Source organism: Opisthorchis viverrini (genome assembly GCF_000715545.1).
Source record: "Opisthorchis viverrini unplaced genomic scaffold opera_v5_4, whole genome shotgun sequence".
NCBI lineage: Eukaryota > Metazoa > Platyhelminthes > Trematoda > Opisthorchiida > Opisthorchiidae > Opisthorchis > Opisthorchis viverrini.
In genome coordinates, this window is record NW_008751660.1 from 734126 (window position 1) to 759216 (window position 25091).

The 25091-nt window shown below is 45.4% G+C and overlaps 2 protein-coding genes across 2 annotated transcripts in view; both read right to left on the reverse strand.

The window, feature by feature from the left end:
* Window positions 1-295: 295 nt before the first annotated feature.
* T265_00410 (hypothetical protein) lies at window positions 296-7244 on the reverse strand (the record flags this gene model as incomplete). Its single annotated transcript, XM_009164183.1, has 5 exons — window positions 296-441; window positions 1435-1563; window positions 2459-2573; window positions 5729-5777; window positions 7129-7244. The coding sequence occupies 5 exons, from the start codon at window positions 7242-7244 to the stop codon at window positions 296-298; spliced, it is 555 nt and encodes a 184-aa protein (XP_009162447.1).
* Window positions 7245-9464: 2220 nt separating this feature from the next.
* The window catches only part of T265_00411 (hypothetical protein), a gene marked incomplete at both ends in the record, with an annotated part of 42748 nt that continues 27121 nt past the window's right edge, over window positions 9465-25091 (reverse strand). Inside the window, 7 exons of the mRNA XM_009164184.1 lie at window positions 9465-9628; window positions 10242-10552; window positions 13175-13235; window positions 15343-15424; window positions 20860-21028; window positions 22682-22729; window positions 22849-23044. Of these exons, the coding sequence (XP_009162448.1) occupies window positions 9608-9628; window positions 10242-10552; window positions 13175-13235; window positions 15343-15424; window positions 20860-21028; window positions 22682-22729; window positions 22849-23044 (888 nt within the window). The remainder of the gene's footprint in view (window positions 9629-10241; window positions 10553-13174; window positions 13236-15342; window positions 15425-20859; window positions 21029-22681; window positions 22730-22848; window positions 23045-25091) is intronic.

Here is a 25091-nt window from a genome sequence, read left to right on the forward strand (position 1 = left end):
GAAAGTTGGCAAAAATCTTCCTTGGGCGGTTTATATAACCCGTCCGCGAAGCTTCCGTTCAATTGCTTAAAGAGACTATTACTGCATGCATTTTTAAATCCCACGACCACTTAACACCGGCAAATTTGGGGCCAGCAACAGTGTAAAGTGACGAGACTTATGTTGAAAGGAATCGCCTTTAGGCTTTGAAGTACCAGAAACCTAGCATTGAATCCAACTTTACATTCATTCGTCCACTCATCTACAACCCCTGTACTTTTGACTTCCACCCGTTTTGCTCCCTTGCACTTATGTGCTAGGCATGCTCTGACATGTATGATTTCGAGTTGGGTGTCAGCGCACCGCCAGTCAGAATCATGAGAACGAACTCAAAGGTGTCGGCCGTAGTCCACACAACTGAGACCACATTATGTTCGTCATCATTTGATGTGCGAATGTTGACTACGTTGTGTCAACTGTGATACGCCTGTACATTTGCCAACGCCATGGAAGCGGATGACCAAGGATAGTTATGTACTTTTGCCCATCTTTGTGTAAACAGCACCATATACTTTCGAACCCATTGTTTCAGGCCTCTTAGTTGGACCAGAGGCGCCTGAGTTTAAATGAAAGGTATAGTCCTTACTTTTTGAGGGTGGTTTAGCTGTACCTTTCACTGCCCTTATCTCCAACAGCCCCGGCAGGGGCGTAGAAGAAACCTGTTTACAATAAGGTCGCAAGCTTCGGTTGCGTCACTTGTCCTTGCTAAAAGTTGTACGGGTGTGGGACGGTATACTCGAAAGCGTTTAACATTTAGGCTTAACACCACAGCTTATAATTTATTATTTTTGTTTGACAGAATTGTCGTACACCATGCTCCCTTATTTCCCCATGCTTTAATAGTTTGCCCCGTAATTACTTTTACGAGCTCATTAGCCTTTGGTTTTTTGAAACTACCAAGCAGATTGCGCCGATCTTCATCAAATACATAAATTCAACAAGTGGCCGCAGCGAGACAGAAAGAGAAGCATTATATATATATACATATAGTTGACCGGGAAATGCCGAAAACAGGCCCACGCCACCCCCCCCCAAAAAAGGGGTGTGTGAATTGGAGCAGTTTTGACAGGATCCCACTTTAGAGGTTGATGAAAAAAGGAGAGTCGGAGTATTCGCCATCTACAAATTTCTTACGGATGACCTGGACAGGGAGCACTGAGGTAGGAACTTGAGAAGCCGTGCAACAGAAGCTTTGAAAAGGTACTGAGCTAGTACCAGGGCAAATGACAAATTATTTAATAACATTATATTTGAGATTTGCTATTTATATATAGAGAGAGTGGTTGCGCCCGCCATCCAGTCTGAGGATAGTGTGAAGGGAAGTGCGGTGTCGTTATGTGTAGGATCTACACGGCTGTCTTCATCCTGGTCCCCTGCCTGCCTGCCATAACGCACCAACACATGCAACAGGAGACCAAGTATAGGCGTAAACGAATAGCGAACCCACCGCGTTTACCAAGCAAAGTTGGTGACGCTGGCATAGGTTGTACTCTGTGTGCAGTGTGACGGACAAATACGGTCGTACTGTGGGAAAAAAGGCGGGATATTAAAAATGCGTTTGCTTACTGCGCGGACTATAGTTCGACAAAATGAAAGTTTTAATTGGAAGTGGGTTCTCAGAAAGCGTGGAATAATAATATTAATGTTTATTCCCACATTGTGGGTGGCATACCGTCTGGCATGATCATATGGCTACAGTCAGAAGGAAGCATGACTGGGGGTTTATGGGGGTGCGGATCGCACAAAAACAGGACGATGTCATAAACAGTGGGGAATGTTCGATGAAATAGTAATAATAACAACGTGTAACCGAGGATTTACGGAGTAATGAGGAAAGATTTAACGGGCCTTGGCCTGTAGGCCGTGGAGGCCAGTGAAAGTCTACAGCAGGTGCTGTTCGGATACCGAGAGCAGGTAAAGGTAGTCCAAGTCGCAGTGGGTGGTTCAACCAGCGATAAAGATACAGAAGCTGATGGTGAGTTTTTAGTGGGAGCAAGCCTAGATGTCGATACGTCAGGTGTTTTAAGGCGGGATGTTTGAAATCACACTAATGGACAGGTTGGCGCTCAGTATTCGCACAATGGAATTGAATTTTTGAAAGCTATGAAGTGTCCCTGATTGGACTAAAGCAATCAGTCAACTGAATTTAGAGTACCAGTCCAAGCTTTTGAGCCTCATTTAGGCATCATGGAGTTTCGGCGATGCTGGGGAATTATCCCACAAGACTTTTCAGCCAAAGGAACGTTTGCTTTAGTGGACAATTTGGTGAGCTAATGTGAACGTAGATTATGATGGTTTCCTGGTTGAGCACATACGCAGAAAAATGCAACATTTTGGCGCAAAAGTTTTCACTTCACCTTAAAGGTTTTGCAGCTAAGGGCATTGTGCCGCTGATAGGTCTCGGCTGGGATTCGCTCACAATGCTGCATAATGAAAACTTTTTCCAGGCTGTACTGTTTTAAAGGAGTACTCTTGTGGAAGTCCTGGTGGATTTTCGCTTCATTCGACGAGTGGATGGATTTGATCGTGTGTTCCTGGAGTTCAGATAACAAAGGTATTCTTGCTTGACAGACGCGTGTCCGAAAGGTGGAGGAGTTTCTACATTCAATGAGGAACTGTGGTCCCTCACTCTGAGCCGTGTCCATGATACTGGGGTCGAGGGTGCCAAAAACAAGGACTGGCTGTCTCAAGGATGTTTCTTGCCATGATGTGTTTGCCGGGAACGTCAGACTTTCGTGGAGGGTTATTTTAAAAAGTCGAGGTGTCGGAGCTCTCAAGAAAACATAATTTTTAACAGTTTTGGAACACGAAGACCCGAAACATGATATTAATCAAGATCGCGAACGGTTGACGCCCTATGGTGTACCCAAAATTTTGGACGGTAGGGTAGAACGCCACGAGCTCGCGTTTGGATGCACAGTTATTCTTCTCTGGTGGCACGGAACGTCCCAAAAGGAACACAACAGGCCTTTGAATTTCTTCTTTCCAAACCCGTATAGCAGCATCACCGTATGCATCACAAGTCTATACGGCTGGCTAAGCGGGGTGGTGGTGGCAAATTAGTGAAGCATTATGGTCGAAGCAAGAAGCCCTAACCGTTCGTTAGAAATCCGGGCGAATTCGCAAGCAGATTAACAAGTTTAGTACAGTCTGGAGTAAAATTTTTTGTTCCACTTTCAGAACGCCATCCAACAGCAAAAATTAGACTACAGGTCTCCGGTGACACCGATGACGAAGCACTGGAAGCTTTGCTTTGCACTTCAGAGACAAATGGTCAAGCGTGGAGGTCGAATTGCACGTTAATACCTGTTTTCAAGGTATCACGAATGGTTGTCAGGAGCTGGTGTTAAGCGCGGATCGGAATTATTTTCGGGAACCCGCCAGTGGCATTCAAGACGGCTTTGATTTAGATACTTTGAGGTGGCTGGTTGATTTTGACTGTGAGACAATAGTGACTTTGAGGCCAATCTCCGGAATTCTTTGGAGCCCAATGAAGAGGTGCGCATCATGGGCCGAACGAAGTCAAATGTCAGAGGATGGTTACACCCATCTCATACAGTCTTCACTGTATCAGGAGTCGGGCGGAACGCTCTTGCAATGAATGAGGGCGTGTTCACCTTCATATAATATGTAGAGCATTTGATGCTCAACAGGGCCCTCGAGGAGTGCGGCAGCTAAAGGTGTTATTGAAGTATCGTGCCGCATTGTATAATTCCGTTGCGACACTTGCCTAAAATGCTCGAGGCCGAAGAGCTTCGTGAAGAACAAATTCTCGGCTATGAATGTCTGTTTGCGGCTGCTTAAAAAGCGGAGACACCATAATCAATCGGAAAATTGACGCAGATAATTAGTATTTGAATGGGAGCAGTGAAAAACGTACATCGCAATGGATACTGCAGATGGGCTTCCGGAAAAAGCAAGTACTGACCATAACATCGACGGCGCTTCCGCTCTCTGTCCTCGGACCGAAAGTCGCTGATTGTAGGTTATCCCGTGGTCTGGGTATGGCGTCGGCTGGATGGCGATCCAAGTGGTGCAGATGGTGGCACGAAACGAGAGACTCCAGCAAGCACTCACGATAGTTACCAATGCTCGCTGGCCCGCCTTCCCCTTGTTGAAGAAAAAGGGGGAGGAAAGCTCTTCCATCCAACGAAAGCAGAAAGTACATTAAGAATTCGGGGATTGGGGGTAACAAAGCCCTTCGCGGTCGATGAACCAGTAAGGATGAGTCACCAACACACAGCGCTACCACTTGCTGAGTGAGCTTTGCCGTTCACGGTGAAATGAATAGCATGATAGAGATCCGCCATACACACGGTGGGAGGGTTTATCTGGTTACCCGGTCGACCGTCAGCTGTCAGTTCCAGTATGGTTTTAAGTAACCACGCCAAATTTTCCAGACCTTCGTGACAGATCCCTCGTACAAAAACTACGGCAAGTGAACGGCTTAGGAGTGTGCTGTCGTCGATCCAGTGCAGCTGCCACGCTGACTGGAAGGGTACAACTTTGAAAACAATACTGATAAGGTTCATTCCTAGCTGGTTGTTGACATGCCGTCAGCCATGATCATAGTGGCCCAGTCAGAAAAAGGGCTGGATTAGTGTCAAATGTGGTCACGCAAATAATGGAGATTGTTTGGCGCAGATGAAGCCATGCATAAACTGGCGTAATCTAAATGAAGTGGACATCGAGGGCAGAGAAACACGTTAATTAGGGGCTTTTGTCTCTAACTGATGAAACCGTTAAAAGTAAAGGATTGTGGGCAACAACACGATGGGAGATGGCAAACAAAAGATCCTGCCTAGCAAGGGAACGTGAGCTGGAGTAGCTAATAAACCGGTACAACGAGTCTGGAGAAGCAACGGTATTTCAGTGACTCAGCCAATCAATATGAATAAAAACCGAAAACCGCTGCTGGAGCTGCGTGGTTTTGGGCAGCTGAGTTTATGACCGCGGTCACGAAAAGCATAAGTGGGGATGATGAAGTGAAGAAATTCGCATTAGGAAGAAATGGTAGCTTGGATTTTGGAAGCACACCGTACAGCAAAATTGTATGGACTCACCGGTGTCGCTGTTGGAGCGGAGTTAAATGTAAAAGTTCATTGAAAAGCGGAAACCGCAAAGAAAACCACTGACATTGTGGTTGTGATATAACACGTTGGTGGGCGCCAGCACCATAACGTTCAGTTTGTGGCGTAAAACTTCCCTTGACACCTTTCGTTTGACGCAACATGATACGTGTTTTGGCGGCTCAGGTGTTAGCTGATTGAGCCCTTCTAGTTCAGTGGTTTAAAACATTTTGTTTTGGTGCACACACCACCATGATTTATCTAGCACATGAGCGGAATTCTTAACTGTTTTAGCTATTTTTGTTGCGGCAGGCGTTTAGCAATTTGGGTCGCTCGAGGCTAAAACTTAGCAAAGGCCTTGTTTTTACCTTTCACGAAGTTGAGGGGCCACTCCCTGCTTGCATGCTTTGCCCGCGTCTGTAGCAGAAAATGACCTGATTTGGGTTACTGCGGTTACTGGACCAGGGTCGGCACGTGGAATACGGGACAGCCAGGTTAGTTCCGGGAAAGGATACCCATAATTGTGGTCACCACTTAGCATCTGGCTTGCAGGTGCGTACTGGGCAGTATTAAGGGAAAAAGGTAAATAACCGTGAATGAGCTAAACAGTTGCTACTCACTTGTGGAATCGCTTCACACAAACGTGACAAAGGACTAATCGCAAAAGACCTGTAAAATCACGCAGCAAAATAATATTCTTCACTCAATGTGTCCTTTAAAACATATAGCAGCACCCTATGCACTTTTGAACAAAGGCTTTTGACGCATCAAAATTGCAAGTTTTGGTTGGCTGTCATCAAATACCCTGACGATTCCCCCATGTTCTCTGCCCATAGGCTAACGCCAGCCAACTTTAAGGGGAAAGTATTGCAGTCCTACTATTAACCTCTAAGTTGCAGATATCGCCATCAAATCACTGATACGTTGCTTGTTACTTTGTAGCTCCTTATAGACTAACCTGGGCCACGAGTTCGACGGTGCACGACAGACAACCACCATAGGCATGAAAGGGTATCCCTGGAGTGCACCCTAGTTGAATAGTCCTCTCGGTCAAGTTAGCCCCAACCGGTAAGTGATTCCCAAAGATCATCGAAACCTTACCACCAAAGGAGCAAGTGGTATCTTGTTTGGACGTTGAACAGGCATTCACTTCTGTGATGTCGCTATCGCCACACATATGCGTCAAAGAGTGTCTGCTTCCGAGTTGAATACCAATCCTGTTACCTTTTATTTAATGCGCTGTTTCAGCAAAACAGGGCTTTCTGCTACTGGCTTACTTCTGATTTTAAATATACACCGATGGGTTCGACGTTGATTTCGGAACTCAAAAATATAGTTTCCACATGTCTGGGGATATTCAAAACCGATGGAGTATGAAGCGCTGAGTGGGTGTCAACATCCTTCACTGTATGGCATTCTCACGGACTATAGTATTTTTTCAGTGGCACAGCCAGCCGGGAGCAACCTAGACGAAGCCGTATCTAGATCAATGACAACGAACAGCGAGGCCAATTTGACATCTCATGTAAAACAAGTCGCATGATGTCCCCCGGTCATGCACTCTAACGTTTCCTATTCGGGTAGGTCTTTATCTCGTTCTATGATGGCACACGGCTAGGAGACTAGCTTGGAGAGTTCGTACTCGAGTTTGAGTTCAACTTTTTGGATCTTCACCATTATCGCGGATAAGTTTGACAAACGTTAATACAACCACGGAGTGCACTGGAATATCGTCTACATACACCACATGCTAGTCACGTAGCCAAGACACAATTTATGAGAACGGGAAAGGTGCCTGAAGCACATGGAGTGAAGAGGATGCTGCCTGACTCTACCGCATCGTTGTCATAAGCAGCAACGCCGGATGAGAACACCAATGCTCACTTCAGTTCAGTGGAGAAAGAAACCGGGCAAGATGAGGACCTGGAGCTATTCTACAATAAACATCTTAGGTGCATACAGCTCCAGCACTCAGTCAGACAACCGGGTTAGAAACTAGTAGCATCAACGTTAATCACACCGGCTAGCCTCCATGTCGTTCAATGTATCCGCCGAAGCACAGAGAGGATCACGTGGACCCAATACCGGGAGGCAAACATCACCAACGGCAGCCAAACGTTTTGTGAAACCCTCCATCCCCCTATGCCATGTCAAATTCTGTCCACCTCTAGGTTACCGCCACTTTGAATTAGATGGAAGGAACAGAGCTTGTCTCGGAGGTTCGTAACTGGGCCTGCGGAGCAACCGACTTACCTTGCAATGCTGAATGCATAGAGTGTAGGAGCAACCAACTTACCTTGCAATGCTGAATGCATAGAGTGTAGCAAAGTAAGCTTCACTCCAAGCCCGTATCTTAACCACCTCATTGATTCCTAACGGTACTTGAGACGCCATTGGCCAAACACCTGGAGAAATCTCAGACCCTCCGCCATAAATGGCAGTCTCGCAGCTGTATGGCAGCACAGCCTGCACTGTAGTCTGATGTGCGCGTCTTTTGAGACCCAGATATGTGCCCATTCGATGGCACAACTGGCTCTGAAATTCGTGCATTGACCCCGATGGTCACATTACCGTCAAAGGTAAGGCGAATTCCAAGACACTTATGGTGTCCCACAAACTAGTGTCACACTTGAATTCTTAGAAGCACGTTCAAAGACTGTACGTCCTAAAGCATGGATCGCACATATAATGCTGTTCAGGCATGTTTAAAAGAACTAACCTGTCAACAGAATCGAACGCGCTCTTGAAGCGTGATGATGTGACCCAAAATGCCTCATCCCGGTCGTAATCCTACTTGCTATTGCGCTTGTAAGATACCTTAAAATGATCGACAGAGTATGGTTACGGCGGGGTAGAGCTGCCTCATTTGCGACTGCTACATACTGAGTACAATTTTTAAAAATGAACACCGTTATCGACCCATCCCGGTTGGTTGGGATGATCTCCTCCCCACCCCCCCAGGCAGATGCACATAACCCAAACAAGCACCGAGTGAGGAATTTACATTCATCTTTGGACAGAATGGGTCAAATTTCATCAGACCCATTAGCTTAGTGAAGTTTGGGGAACAAGGGTCATTCGCTTCTTTCCGAAGTCGATTGGAGTCCCAAGTTCAGCTGCTAGTGTTATTGTACGGGCGGGAAATCTGGCCGAGCAACCACAAGTGACCAGGTGAATTGCTCGTAAGTGTTCAGCCCAACCATCCAGGCATTCCTCTTTCCTCTTGTTATCAGCGAATGTTTCGCTCGCTAGAGGCTTCTTTGAGCTTGTTACGCGTATTAGCTTGAATAATTTGTGCACTTTGCCCGAGTTTCCCGCCTGCTCAATCCCTACAGCTTCTGAACACACCAGGCTTATCGACCCGCGCACAAATTTTTCACTTGAAGTCCAACAGTTCGTCGAGTGGCACTGCTCTACTGACCAGAAGGGTTGTGTCCAGGATTCGGTCAATTTTAAATTCAGTGCTTAGATATAGTTTGTCACGTCATTCACAAGCGGAGCGCTCAACATTTTGTAGCACTGCGGACACTACCTTCCAGTAGGAGTCAACATCAGAGGACTTGTTGCTGTAGGGGACTTCGGCAGCGTTTTACTTGCCACCCTGATAGATGTTGTCAAATGAACCGCACATAGGCTTATATTAACGGATGAACAGTCAAGCCAAGACCTAGTTGGCTAGAACAATATCAATCCCAGCGAAACCGGAGGTAGCGGCTTCTGGATCATGAGACGTGCATACACGCGAGCGCAAAACAAAGGGGAAATCACTTCAACGACTGCACTTGGGTTCTGAGTCCTCGTTTCAGAACACAACATATTACTAGAAAGTGAGTCCAGCAAGTATGCAAGAGAAGTCTGTTGTCCAGCTTGTTTCAGATAGCAAAGGCAACCAGATGAGCTGAATTTCGGGGGTTGAAGAATGATCCTAAAGTTTCTGCGGCCTAGTCGACCGTAGATAGTGCAGCGAATGGGCGGGGAAGGGACCTGGCAGTTCTTAAGAATGTGCCTACAGGAGTGCCGCTAGCAACATGACGAGAAGAGGGGGTAAGAACGAGTAATTGAGAAAAGCGAGGCGTTAGCAGTGGCATATCTTCGCATACCTGCCCTGCTATATGCAGCAAGGCGACCCGGTTGATGGCATCATGCGACGGCCGGCGTGGCTTGGGGTTAGGTGTAGGTGTAAAATTCACGGTTGTACGTGGATTCGAGTATTGCCGGGATGCCTACACACATAAACAGGAGGACAATTAGAGTCCTCAACCAAAGCCTTTGGATCATAAGTCTAACTGCAAGGCAGCGATGGTTGGCATAAGATTGAGCACAGCCCAAGTGCATCCATCATAATAGAATAAGTCTGCTGTGTATATACATCTCTTACACGTCAGAATGAGAGTACCAAAATACGGCGAGGATAGCGGAAAATCAATGCAAAAATTAGTGGAGAGTATACAGTTCGATTCAGAAGTACACGTTGCTGCTTGCGAAGAAGGGTGATTCCATCATACTGGTTCATCCAGTGCCTAGGTGAATGAGCAGAGGATAATTAGATTACCAAAAGCCAATGAAAAGCAAACAGACAGTAAGTACTCAAACGTTCCTACTGACTACACTAAGTATAAGCAAAGTGATAATGACTACCACAAACAACCGTTGTACGCCTAAGATGGGACGGAAGTCATACAGCGAGCCCTGTGCTGAAGACTGAGATGATAGCTGTCAATCGTGTCGTCAAACAAAGGTCCACAGAAGTGACGTGTCCCTGATTGGACTAAGGTAATCGGGCAAATGAGTTCAGAGTATCAGTCCAAGCTTTTGAGCCTCATTTAGGCATCATGGAGTTTCGGCGATGCTGGGGAATTATCCCACAAGACTTTTCAGCCAAAGGAACGTTTGCTTTAGTGGACAATGAAATTTGGTGAGCTGCATGAATATGAACGTAGAATAGGATGGATTTCGGTTTGAGTATATACGCGACAAAATGCAACATTTTGGCATAAAAAGTTTTACTCCACCCGCAAAAGGTTTGCAGCTGAGAGCTTTGTGCGGCCAACAGGCCTTTATTTAGGCGAGAGCAGTACAAAGGTGGACTTGTATCGCTCATCTAACACACTGTACACATGACAAAAAGCTCACTTTTAAAGCTGCCCCAACTAGGTACAAGCTCCCAGTGACCAAAATATGACACCGCATAGTGCTTTCGAGGCACCCGACTGTATGGTTGATGGAAATGCGATCAGTATTCTCAGGGAAATCTGGCGGTTGTGGGTAGGAATTCAGGAAACCGGGGACATTGATGGGAACCCGAGAGAGCCAGTCGACGAACTGCGAAACATTCGGGATACGATAAGCTGGAACCGAGAGGTTGTCGGCAGGTTCGCGTGCGCAAAGTTCATTCCACACGGTCAAGCATCGCGCATCCATCGACTGTTTACTTGGCAAAATGACTATAAAACAGAAAGAAATTTAACCAGTGTGGATATACCCGATCAGAGAAATCAAGACAAAACTACTGAAGAGTACAGATCCAGTTGTGGCTTAGATGGTGCCCAGAAGAGTTTGATGAAACGAAGATCTTCGAACTTGTTGACTACGGGTCACTTTCCCGTCTATAGTCCAGAGGGCTGTGGGAAAAATAGATCTAAATTGTTTAAGATTTGTTCAAGGTTGTGGTACGATTCTTAAGATATGAGTCCCCATGTTCCAGGTGGCGACAGCTGTTAAATCAGACCTCATTTCAACACATACTTCGGTCTTTTTCAACAATAAAGGATAAGCGTTGGGTGACAGTGCAATCTACAACTTTCGGGCCTCTATGCTGACTGTTTTGACCCATCTTTTTGGCGACCACTATTGAAAATCAATATGACTTATGGAAATGCGCCAGATCCGGTTCACCGGGGCTAGTTCGGAGATCTCTGTGACAGAAATCAGCTGACTCACAGAAATGTCTTTGTTGGGTTCTAGGCGCGTAGTGCTGATCAGCTGGAAAACTAAACGTGCAAATTATCTCATTGTGGATTTCATCAGAAAAATGTACTATTTGGAAGTGAAATCAACCAGATTCACAAGCGAGGTGTACTTTACAGATATGTTAAGGAAAAGCCGTTCCACGCGATTTACGGGATGGGAGCTTGGATAAATGAACGCTTCTACAAAAGTTCGAGGTAGGCGGTGTATCCCGCGAATGTTGAGTGATATGATCCATCAATGAGTTGAGTGAAAAAGGAAAACTCAACACCACCAAGCAACCACCTGGCGAGGCGAAACATTCACTTGGATTTCAGTAATGCCCTTCCTTAGTGAACACCAAAGAAGGCAAATCCGCCGCACGCGTGAGTTCGGACCGACTTATCCGACCACCTTCCACTCTACAAGGAATCCACAATCCAAATGAGATAGACTCAGACGGCACGACATTCCTCAATGAGATCCCACTGTGACGGTTCCATCTTTGCTCGCTCCGTGATAATATTCCTAATGTGTGGGCCCACAGCACTGCCGTCCATTAGTCGTCAAACTTATCTCCAGGCTCACATAAGTCCACAGCATTGACAATATCGATACTTTCCACCGCAAGCACCAAATGACTGCTACATGCTACCATGACTTCCGACCTTGCAAAGGAACACTGACTGTCTGATGCCTCTCGGCGTTCCACTTCGTAATTTATGGCCTTCGTATTCTCACTGGGGTACTTCGAGTGCGTAGGTTCGTTAAACACCAATGCTAGATCTGAAAGATTCACTAGCATTACCAATCCACAGGTTACCACACGCGCATACTACACACGGACTACTTACTAACCCAGGACAACATTCCCGGATTGGGAGAAGAAACGCCGTAATAAAGGGGTTAAATGCTATTGGATACGGCAGTAGAAGTGGATACATTTCGACTAAATTGTCAACCAGCACAATATAACGATGAGTGACTGGCGTCCGAATAGAATTTGCCAACCCAAAGTTCTCAAACCACTGGGCGTCTCCGCAGAGTAGGAGAACCACAGACGGTTTGCATTGGGCCGAATGTGGTCTTAATCCACAAATTTAATTGAATCGGCGCAGGAGTATGCAAAATAGTTGTTTTCAATGTGTTTGTCACAATGAATCAAACTGGTATCCCGAGAAGGTGCTCTCTTGAAGAGAAGTTGATATACCATCTATAACAACACAATATACAAGTGGACATGTACGGCTCGATGTCACGCAGTCAATGACCGTGATTAAGCACGAAAGCGCAGCTGACGTGCCTACCTACGAAACGCGATGGTCTATTCTCCACGTTTCACGGCACAACGAACAGAAAAGTCCCCGAACTTCGATGCATTTGTGAATATCTCATTTAGTAAAATGACACCGAAGTACAAGTAACGCCATGTACCAAGTGTGAGTTAGTCACAATGCTGACCAGCTACTCGCGGTTTAGTTTACTGACCGGGAGGTAACGAGTTTGAATCACCCTGGAGATCCGTGAGATGCGTTCTGCTTTGATAATTCCCAACAAGAATGAAAAGAAGGCTTTGCAGCAGACGTTCATTTCACCTTCAGGATGAAACCCCGATCGTACAACGTCACAGTCGGGCATGCGGTAAGGAAGCTGAACATTTTATTCAGGAGCTGATAGCAGTGCACTATGAACAACATGAGTCTGGCGGATTCGGACATATTAAATCGCAGGTAGATCGCATGGACCGGTTAGTTGCTACTTATTCGCAAGATTAACAAGCTAGACTGCCGGTAGTCAGCCTCAACTCGACAGCAAATTAGTGGGTTTGCCATACACACACACACACCTGGGAGGCTTCTCCGGTTTCGGAATTCCTCAAAGTTAGGGTTACCATGAAGCATTTTTTTCCCTAGAGATAGATAAAACCAATTATGTACCGTATCGAACCCCCAAAGTCGTTCTATCTAACCTACAAGGTTGTAAAAGGATACCAGCTGGCTAGTTTCTGTCCAGCGTGGCTTCCAGTGAACGGAGTGCTACCATTGGTACCACCAGCATCACAACAACATAAAGTGACAGTATGGAATTGTAAAACAAGAACAGTGTGTTTAGAAACTTACCAAACTCCCCATCATGTGGGTTAGCAAAAAGCGCCAAATCAAAACCAGGTTTAACGGTGGACTGAAACAAACAAGAGACATACTACACTTGTAATATGAGTGGGACAACCCAGAACTACTAACAATCTACATAATACGAGTGTAACGGTGATACTACAGAGGGAGGCATGCGAGTAGTATGTTTTTTCTTGTAAATTCGCTTTGCATCCCTTGAAAGGGGAGATCTGTTGCGGAATTTGTGGAGTCGCTTTGCAGCATTTGCTTGGATTTGAGCAATGAATGATTGGAGTCAATGAATATACAGGAAAGTTCAGGAAGACGCGTTCAAGAAAAGATGGATGTTCAGTTTTTGTAAATAGGATGCAAATGAGAGTTTCGCTTCCCTGTCCAATAGCCTGTAACTGGTCAGTTTGCATTTTCTAATAAATAAATCCGCAACGAAGGCCTTCTTCCATTTTACGAATAGTAAACCAGGTGTGACCATGTCACACACCGGAATTCTACCCATAAATGTTTGTGTTTGTTCTGAAAAGGTCGTTGTAGCGGGTTAAAGAAAATAGGAATAGACGTTGATGTGATGGATGGTTGTTAGAATTTGAAAGGTATTCCTGAGGTTTTCTATTGAGGAAAATGTCGGTAGCTCAGGTAGCGTAGATGGTCAATGGTTTGTTCGCTGAGCTTGGCATCTTGATTGGGGATGAAAAGTTCCCAATCAAATTCCCCAGATCCTGAGGTACAGGTAGAACGGACTCGACGGGCCCACCTCTACCTAGCGAACAGAAGGTCTAACGACTAAGCTACCGAGGAGCTCGCCTATACAGTCACGCCTATACACTGGGACTTCACAGAGGATTCGTCACACCCTTGCTCAGTGGATCATCGTCCGATACCTGCCAGTACAGTTAGTGAGCCCTTTTCTGAGCGGACGATGATACTGTCCGATTAGCAAAGGGGATTGATGCAAATTGTTAAAAAGTGGAGGAGGATTGTGTAGATCTTGAAATTAGTACAGGAAGCATGAACGAAAGACCTCATTTCAAAACTGTTGACAACAAACATGTCCGATTTTTCCACTCTTGCACACACTGTTAGAGCTGTGGGGTACATGAGCAAATTTATTGTCAGAACATTTTACCGGCGGGATATTCAGAATCTCGACAAATTAGCAACGGGGACGAGATTGGGCTAACTGTGAAGAAGCCCATAAAGTTCGGGACAACTAGATTAATCACGAAAGTCAGCGAAGCACACGGTACTTCCGAAGTGACTCGCGTATGTTGCAGTCTCTGATGACGAGCTTTCGTCAAACATCCTGAGTGAAACCGAGAAACCAACCGGTTACCTTGAGCAATGGGTAAGGAATGTTTTTTCCGACAATTGACACTACGTTGTCTGAATTTGGAGTCGGCTCCCAGGACGTTGGATACTCAGGCGTAGTGTACAAACCAACATACCACTTGTCAATTACTGGTGAATTCGCTGTCGGCGCGAACACGATAGTGGAGGTCGAATTAGAGCTTGTGGAGACCAGGACGAACTACAGCTTACTCAAACAAAAGGCCACCAACTGAGTAACCGGATGATGAACTGCTTCACCAGAAACGGTTCGCCAACCATTGGAATCGTACTTCACACAGCCAGGCTGCAGGAGCTATGTAACATTGACAGCTGCTCGGGATCAGGGTTCCCACCGAGTTGTTGTATTAGAGATGAGAAGTAACACAACGTTTTGACCAGGCAGCAAGTGAAATTGAGAACAGCGAATCAAAACCTTTTGAACGAAACTACCACATTCCCACTTGTTGCATCAAATATATTGGATTGTTAACTGTGAAATGATCAATAGATACAGTTGGTAGTTTCAGTGGCCCTCGTGAAACGCTTACAACACTTTTGAAAAAAGTAAACACACAAAGGACGACGTGGAAATCATACAGGGAACCCAAATACCATAAAAATATTACAAAATTGGGTGGAGCCATGTGTGAGCTCGGATCGATCAATCTCGAATAAGCTAAAAAGGCCAAACGCTAGGATGTATCGTAATACAATGCCGTTTGATGGTTTCGACTCCATTTCTTCACATCAGTGTCTAAGATGGATACACGGGTGGCTAGATCATGAAGCCAAGAGAAAGAGAGGAGGAGATCGGTACACTACCGACATACCTTCAGAGCTTTCAACATCGGTTCTGGATCGCGCGGACCCAAGACGGTGAAGATGAGTACACGCGCCAGTGGTGTGGAACAACTGATGAGGAAAAAACAGAAATAATGCCAGTAACATTGACATCAACAAATATAACTAGTATACAGGAAAGGCCTGGCATTCGAGACAGCCCAAGGGCCATGGAACGTGTTTCTGAATAGTGCGTCTATGGGTAGTTTCCGTCTGTAACTTTCTGACTGGTCCTGTAGAAGGAACCATGTAGTATATCAGGAGTGCGTAACAGTTATGCGCCAAACACTTAGATTTGACGGTTAAATTAAAGAGAAATTAAGTTGATCATGAGAAATCTCTGCAACCAAGCTGCGGAACGTACTCAGACAAAGCACGGCTACATGCCCACTGGAACCACTCGGCTGCCATCTGAAATGGGGACAACGAAAGAGCGAGATTGAGTAGAATGAGCAGACGAGCAGCAAGGCATTGCGAATAATCAAAGAGGACGCGATAAGAAAAACATCAACCCGGATCAGGAAGCTAACGGGAACGCAAAGAGGACGCAGTCTACGACAAGGTAATGACCAACGGAATTTGTGAAAAGATGCTTGTGTCGGGTAAACGTGGAAAAATACAAACTGATTAATTCCGTGCAACGATAAAGCACTCAAAAAACTACGGAGTTGTTGGGATAATAGGGAAATAGAAAGAGCATGAACGTGGCTAACATTTATTCCGCTCTATACGTCCACTGAAACATCAGGTTGTTATCAGGCTACAAATCAAAATAATTATTACTAGAACGAGCACGTTGTTCTGAGGTAAGTCTGGTCCCCGGGGGAGGGGGAACGAAGTAATTAAAAAGCCACTTGGTCCTCCGTAACTATCTGACCAACACATGACATAAAAGCTGACTTTTTCAACGCAAAGACTATTTGAGGAAACATAAAAAGATCACGTGTCAGATTTGTGAAAGATGAACTGAACCAAACACGATAGCCCCTACCAACCAGATGTGGAAGTAAAAAAAATCGAGAAATTTCGAGAGATCAGCATCAGTTCCTTTCAGTCCTCTTGAAAAACGTACTTAAAATTAATTCCACTTTTCAGTCCCTTTTTGAAACACAGGTATTTTGATGAGCCCGTATAGGTTTTCGATGGGGTCACGTCAGAATTAGGTCAGCCTATCTCAAAACTTGATACTCATAACAGAACTAAAAGAAATAGGTGAACGAATGCACCGTTCTGTTGGAATACGTAACATTTGCCTGGTTATACCACAAGAAAGATTGTCAAAAACGACCGTAAAGGGACCTAAGTCTGGGCTCTAGTTGGAGAGTCAGTCTCATCAGTCCAAAACCACGAAATATTTGTCATGTTGCAGGTGTATCGATCAGTAGATTTCATTTTTGCGCTGACGGCGTCCGTAAAACTTACAGATGACACGATCAACCCATCGGTAATTGTGCCCATCACTAATTAAAACGCACGGCTATGAATCCAGGGTTCAATTTTTGACAAGTAAGGTATGGAGGCTCATCTCTGATAAGTTAGGAATTCTTGTCATGGCGACGCTGACTTTTTATTCTTCCTGATTCGGAACATTAGGTTCCCTTCATCCAGAAAGAAGACAATGGCTACAGGATGTCGGCATATCGCTTTCATCTCCCCAACCACAATATTAAAAAAACAATTTTCCATCACAGAGGGACAAGTGACAATAAAACAGTGGAGAGGAGCCAGTCAGATCCGGTTCTCGAGTTTGAAGTAAGCTGATAGCTTGTGTGTTAGTTAGAAGAGAGGATTTTTATGCAGTCGTTTAGTCTTACCATCGGCTTGATCCGGAATCTAAAGTGAGTGACACCTCGAAAAATAGGTTGGAATCTCCTGTATCATATCTCTTACACAAAAGGCTACCGGATTACGGAGCTTTTTGTTTTAGAAAACAACTTCAAGAAACACAGACAAGAAGTTCGTCCTCCATAGGGAGGAATACGGTTGCAGAGGATGAAACTAGGGCATTTCGAAAGCAAATGCTTCATTGAAGGCGCTTTTGTCCGACGCTCGTTCCTGGGTTAGATCACGGCGTTTTGCCCTCAGTCGAATCGAACAGATATCCAGAACGTACCATATGTGGAGACCGGGAACAGTACTAGATTCCAGTCGGAGTGAAGCTTGAGTTCAGTGGCTTGTCACTGTATGAACTAATTAGGTTATGATCGACCCGGAATACGATGAATATTCAGAGGATTTATCGTTATTCGAAATACACTGTTTAAACTACAGCCGATGATTAAGTTAAATACACTGAGTGATGACCACCAAACGCGTCTATTTTGAGTGAGAATTTTGTGCTAAATTATTTCGTTCTCTTCTTTCGGCAACCTTAATTTGTGACAAGCTCTCACTGATGCGTTTCATTATTTGATGATCTCGGCTACTGTAGTCCTGGTACTTTCCCAGAAGCAAGCTAAGAAAACAAACGGTTATTTCTAACTCTGGACATCAGGCTGATGACCGAAGGGGCTCGCTTGAAGTGGGGAAATGACGTTACAGGAAAGGGACATAACGGTTTCCTCGAGAACAGGAAATACACACCATTCGCCAGAAAACGTACAAGAGTCATTGGTGGATCTATAAAAGTGGACTGCACGTTTCCACATATATATGCCCAGCTGGCACCAGATCCGGGACTGTCGATCAACAGTAGTTGATCCATTGGACGCCAGCGCACCGTAGGTAAACCATAGGCGGTTCGTTCAGAACTGAATGTGGCCGATGTAAACCCAAGAGAATAAGATCGGTAGCCAAACACTGAAGTGCCACTTGGACGGGAATGGATAGCTAGGTGGTGAACTAGTAGTCGGATTGCCAGTGGTTCCCCCAACTTGTAAGATGAGAGTACAGTCTGGCTGGTGTTGATTAAAAAGCGGAGCAGACTTACCTTTGACAGATGCTGACTGCAAATGGAAGAAACGTCTAGGTGATTCAGTGACACTTCCGTGGTGGTTTAAAGTGAGTATGATGGTGACCAGTCAGTTCACTTCTGCTCAGGCATTTAAAAGTTGCACAAATCCAAGTGACTGTGGTTGTATTGGGCATTGTACAACCGTCTCGAATGACGCGTTTGCGTTCGAGGGTTGAGGTAAGCTGTACCTCACAGCTCTTCAAGCCTGTGTACCTGGCAGTCCGCCAGGCTACTCTGTCAAGTATCAACTGTCCTCAAGTCCCGGAACCGGTTAAGCCTACCACATAGAGCGAAGTCTGATGGGCCTCCGCGCACGAGTAATGTCATACATGACTTGCGATGGGCCGCATGTGCAACTGTACCCGTTATACACCCGAAGGGTTGAGACCGGAGGATGGACCTGAAGGGGCAGTTTTAAACTTACCGGCCCACCCATTTGGCGGCCCAAAATTGTTCGCCCCAGGAGGTACAGTTGACCAGCTGAGGCCCCTAATGTACGCGAAAAGTGGTCTGGTGGCTCGCACCACGGTATGCATGTTAGTAGTTATTCAATTTAGTATGTACGACGAAGGTTAGTGGGAGTCAACTTCAGTGTTGTTGTATAGTTAACATCCTGGATGGTCCAGTGTTTAGGCGGGCCTTCGTATACGTCACAACGAAGAGATATAAGACAAACTTAGCCGAGAGAAAACAGTAGAACACAACGAAAACACATTAGAAATACTTAGCAAAGAACGAAGAGCTAGGAATGGAAACAAACAGAAAAATCGGCATTTAAATCCAGGGAGATTAAGCGAACCAACATGTTCTCTTGAGAATTGGGCGATAATAATGAAATTCGAACAGAAGCGAGCGCTGTCTACCACTATATGTACAGTGTAATTGTATTATCTTCAAGTTTGTACGACAGCGAGACATTGACGGTACAGAGGCGTCACATCCGGTAAACCTGCTCAACCTGTGGATGCATCTGTATGAGCGAAATTAGACTTGTGGACATCAGCGCTCCCATACTTTATCAGTCGCGAAGTGCCGACGGATAATTTGAGATGTGCTGATTACAGTTCTTAAAACATTAAACGATACCTCTGCGCATCTATGCTATCCAGTTATTCGTGACAAACGAGATGGTTCGTGCCGAGCATTCGGCATAAAACTGAGGCGTTATGGAATCGACGGATAACAGACGCCTTAGGGATTAATGTGGTGTTACAGCTCATTGTAACACCATCATGCTTAGGCTGCCAACAGGCCTCCGCGAGTTTACCTGCCGATCTTGGTCCCTCGGGTTTACATCGGATTCACAGGCTCACATGCAGTAATACATTTGGGTTGGCGCAAACCGTTTGTATTGTCACAAGCATGCGCAGTCGTCCAGTGATCCAATCACTGTTGACAGGCAAATTCGCATCAGATGCAAGCCAAAATACATACTCGCATAAGCCTAGTATATGACAAAGGGCCTGGGTGCCGCAACTGAACAGACATCCCGTTTAACCTCATTTTCAGCCTCAATGAAGGCATTTTGCGATCTTGCCACACCAAACAGGTCATATTTCTAATTTAGGGACTTAGAAACGACAAATCATGTGTCATATGATCTGACCGGTCGTATGCGTCATACGACCTAGCGTAGCACCCAACGCACACAATACGAAACAAAGTGTATCCTTCCGTGCGAACAGGTTTGAAAACTGTATTCACTGATCTCTAAAACAGTGGTCCGAGCTGAGCTCGAACGACTGGTCACTCTGACAAGCTCCGCTACTGAATTGGATCAAGCTAGCCTGAGCATTTTATTCAAATGTCTATCGCCTTGAACGTTGTTTTCCCAAGGTCTAGTGCTTACAAGTTGTTTTCTATGACCATTGTTTCCTCCGAACGCCCATATATATATATATATATAGCCTATGAAGATATATAACTACAGCTCCTAATTCTCATCAGATCATTTCAGCAACAGTTCGAATAATTGAACATATGGGGGCAAGATGGTTTAGTGGTTAGAGCGCGAATTTACTGACCGGAAGGTCCATGGTTCAAACCCGACCTCGACTTCCCCTGTCTAGACTTGGGTAGCCTGGCAGTATCCCAGCACTCGTGCTTCCTTCCTTCAGCATGGCAGTTAGGTACCGAAAGGGTGTTATAGCTAAACGATTTATTTATTTATTCGCTTGAACAGAGGATAGAATAATATGGCATTCGAGCTCAATTACGTAATTGGTTGCATTCTACTCCACACAGTAACGAGTTACCATCTAGCTGAGCGATGGCCCCAAACTGGCTAATGTTGTTAGGCAGCAAGATGAGAAATGGTACCATTACTAGAGCAAAAGATGGACATACCGTGGAAGGTTTCAAGGAGTGTAAATTTAAACTGCAGTCTGTCGTAAAAGACCCCCAGTCAAAGTGAAAGAGTTTATGTACGTAGAAACGTGCGACCCATTGTCTGTTCATCCATTAGTGGACGGTCCACATGCATTTTTTGGCAAACAGTGTACTGGAAAGGTGTTCGAATACGTCCATAAACACGCGACATGGGTCTATTACTCACCAAAATTCATACACAAACTCAAGTTGAGCGTGGTCAAGACACTGCACCAAAAAGTTCAAACATCCGAATACCTGAACACTTTCGTTCGTGTGAGCTCCATCCAAAAAGTAAGTTGCATTTTTTCGAACGACTGTCTGCCAGCGCCCGGGCCAACGTGCACACAAAGCACCTGGAACGAATGACAACAAATGAGGTTATCCATGTATTTTTAAAACATTAATTACCGCTTTGTAAGATTTTTATCAACCATTAACCTGATGTGCGATCGTACACCACGCCATAGCATTTTGTAGAAGTCATCACGCTAAGCACTGTCCAAGACTCTGAGGCGTGTACATGGATATTGGAGCACCGATCGCTATTTATTGCCATAAGTAGGGGGAGGGGTGACAGGATATTTCAACCGGTTCACACTCACTAAATCAAGAGCTACCTTCTACTCCATCATGCGAAGCTACTGAAACAGTTCACTTGTAGTCTCCCTGAAGTATAAATAAGTGCTTTTTGCAACATCCGTACAAAATGGTGTTTAAGTAGGATATAAGGGTGACGGAGATTTGGGGACTAGACTAGTCTGATGAGCTTCAAGGTGAGTGGGACGGATGATGGACAGTTCAGAGTCTTCATCGAACTTACGAGTAACATTGTTTGTGGACTACTTAAACCTGAACTGTTTATTTCTTCGAGAATTGTCAAAACTTGTTTTTGTACAAAGAAAGAGATTTATTCCATCAAAATCTTCTCCAAGGGAGTTTGGGGGTGAAAGCCGCTATTCAAGTACAAGACAATCTTTTTCGGTGAGTATTCACTAGCCCTAATATTTTCACATCTCAGTTTACTGGTTAATCGGGATATCGGAAAGCGTTCCCAGCCTTTATGCATGCAAGATGGACGGATGGTGAGGTGTTCTATTCGCATACCCACCATTCGTGCCCATGAAGCTTTGTCAGGGCACTAAGTGATAATACAACGAAGGCTGAGGACGATGTACGGCGTGCCATTTCAGGAGGAAGTTCTCCGAGGAAACGCCAATTTTTCGGAGGGGACAGAAGCCCTGTGATGGTCCTCAGTTTTCTAAAAGAGACTGGGAAACGTGCCAAACGAGAATACAATTAATCGAATTAATCTCGCACCAACCAGTAGCTTGTACTATCACATGTAAAAGACAACGGAAGTATGGTGTAAGTATTCTGCCCAATACGTACGCAGGTAAACTATGGCAAAGCCAGTATCTCATGAAGCAGCCATCAAGAACGAGACCCCCATGAACACAGAAGTCGTTCTTTTTTCAGTTCACAAGAAAATCTTGGCTTCTTCATGAAACGGCAGGCGTAAGTGGCATGGTATGGGAGGGCAGATAGACAACATATCGTGGGCGGACTGGCCCTATGTATAGACCGTTCGATGTTTTGAGCGTGTGCTCAAATTGCACCGATTGATCACGCTGCCACATATACACGCCGCATGGTATGGAGGGCAGATAGACAACATATCGTGGGCGGACTGGCCCTATGTATAGACCGTTCGATGTTTTGAGCGTGTGCTCAAATTGCACCGATTGATCACGCTGCCACATATACACGCCAGTACTTGCTCGACGAGGCACAGCTAAGATATATATTTGGTAGTTCCATGTTCTATATAGCTCTGACAGCCTTTCAAACCAAGGGGGCGGATCCACATATTTGAAGGCCTGCTAAACATCTAAGTTACTGTGGGTGAACTTGAACTGTGTAAAACCTTCATTCCTTCCCGCATCGGGTTGATGCAGCCCAGTCAGTCACCGCACAGCTAAATAACAGCAAAACATTGGCAAACTCACTTTCGACTTGATGCGTATCCAGTTTGAATCGAAGTGGAGGTTGTAAACCTGTTAGAATGAATAAAAAAGTGACAGAGATCAATGTGTTTAGTATATGAAGGGCGAAATCGAGTTTAATAAGGGATGGACAAGCGAAGAGGTCCGGTGACGGAACTGGGCGAACTCACCGGAAGAGAACTGAACTCCTCGGCGTCGCTGTAGCCAAATATGAACGGCAGCCAAACCAAGTATCATGTTGCGGGTACGAACGGAGTGTGAGTTATCCGAAGGATAAGTGGCATGAAGGGTACCTAAAACCTTCGCTTTTACCTGCGGGTTATCTGCGCAGAGCTCTTCAAAACGAGGGCAGATGTAGAGTGGACACTGAAAAACGAATGGCCAAACTGTTTGAAAAATATATTGAAAAGTGAAGTACTTTTGATCAGTGGACCTCTATACAACTTATCTGACATACAAACACCTGTCCGTGCTCCCAGGGGATAAAGAGGTAAATCATCATTCAACTGTGACACCCTTTCGGTGCCCAGTTGCCATGCCACCCGAAAGAAACACGAAGGCTGGGATACTGCCAGGTTGCCCAAGTCTAGACGGGAGAAGTCAAGATGGAGAGATCGAGTTCGAACCATGGACCTTCCGTTCAGTAAATTCGCGCTCTAACCACTGTTTGAGGCAATCCAGATATGATACGTTAGGACGACCACACTGCGGGACAAATCAATAGTGCCGTCTCGTCGAGATGCCAGTCTTTTAGGTTGATTCACCTTGAAACCGTTATAAGCCACTCTGCTACATTTCTACTAAGCGTGTAGATAGCACTGCGAATTACGGTTCTAAAGTCCTGTTTCAGGCAGACAAAAACTCTGTTTTGGGGTCACAGAGGTTTGCAGCTTTGTGGACTTGCAATGCCAGTGTAATTTACGGGTCCGAGTAGCCGCACAAATCGATCAATCCAAACCACTCACAATATCAAATAAAAGGTAATGCTTGATGCTGTAGGAGGAGGGTATTACTACGTTATCTTGCTCCGATATCACGCCCAACTGTTTATTCATGACGAGTGGAGATTCTAATGATTCCAACGTCTGGATGTGGAAATTAGCAGTGCTGATTTGTTCACTTTCGGTAAAATTGATCAATCAATTTATCAACTATAAACCACGTACCATGGGTAGACTGGTTCCCGCTTCTAGTTCCGACTATTGCAAGATGGACAGTGTGGGAGACATAAAGCCAAGCATTGGAGGCAACTGCATGTTCAGCTATTTCTGGACCTGGGTAATGACACAGTGAAGGCAATAGCTTGGATGCATGAGCGCCACTGACTGCGCGATTGAGTCATGTCTGCCAGTGTCAGTAACCAATGTTGAGTTGAGTCTCAGGGTCCCATCAAAGGAGGTGGTAGTTGTCAAACCGAATGAATTTACTGGTTAGTATTTTAATACTTCGCTGCCAGGCCATACACCTCTGGATCGCTTCCACTCAGTACAGGGGTGGGCGAAAACAGCTATGCGAAGCAGACGTTCTTCTGGCATGCGGAGTACATGTCCCAACCAGCGCAACCTATGGGGGCGTGAGTAATTCATCTATCGTAGGAGAGTTCCTTATTTTCAAAACCATCTGGCGTACCTAAGCATTGCTAATCCAATGTTCCCACCCACGGTCAAATACTGATAGCTTTCGTACGTCCTATGCATGTATAGGCCACGTTTGATATATAATTGGGTGTGGATCGCACTGCTACACAGTAAACGCTTCCCTTAACAGACAAACTGACATCTCATCGGCGTCATACGTATCGGAGGTTGCAATGGCTGCCCTGACCTTCCCGATTCGGGAAGTCATCTCGTCTCCAACCAGCCCACCGGAACTTATACAAGTGCCCAGATAAACATGTCGGTTGGCTCGTCTGGAAGTATGAGGTTCGGGTCTGATCCCACCCAGTCTTGTAGCAGCACTTTACACTGCGGTTGTGAAGCGCATGTCTTGCGGACATGGAAATAATGCCCGATTGCAATCGGCCTCCTTCATACAGCTGTACTATCTACAGTACTTCTGCGTCCCTTCTTTATCTAAATGGAAGTTACAAAAACCAATGAAGACAGGGGCGCGTCTCTGACAGTGGGATTCAAGAGACGTAGTCCAAGATAAGAGTAACTGAAAATGAGTGCATATAACCCGGCGCAATTCTTTGTTCTGTAGCTCACATTTACTGTAAGTTCGTGCGTATTTTGAGACAGTGGGAAGAGACGTAGTCCAAGATAAGAGTAACTGAAAATGAGTGCATATAACCCGGCGCAATTCTTTGTTCTGTAGCTCACATTTATTTAAAGTTCGTGCGTATTTTGAACGCACCTTAAGTATGGCACAGTTACACTCGAAAGCTCTCTCTCTCTCTCTCTCTCTATATATA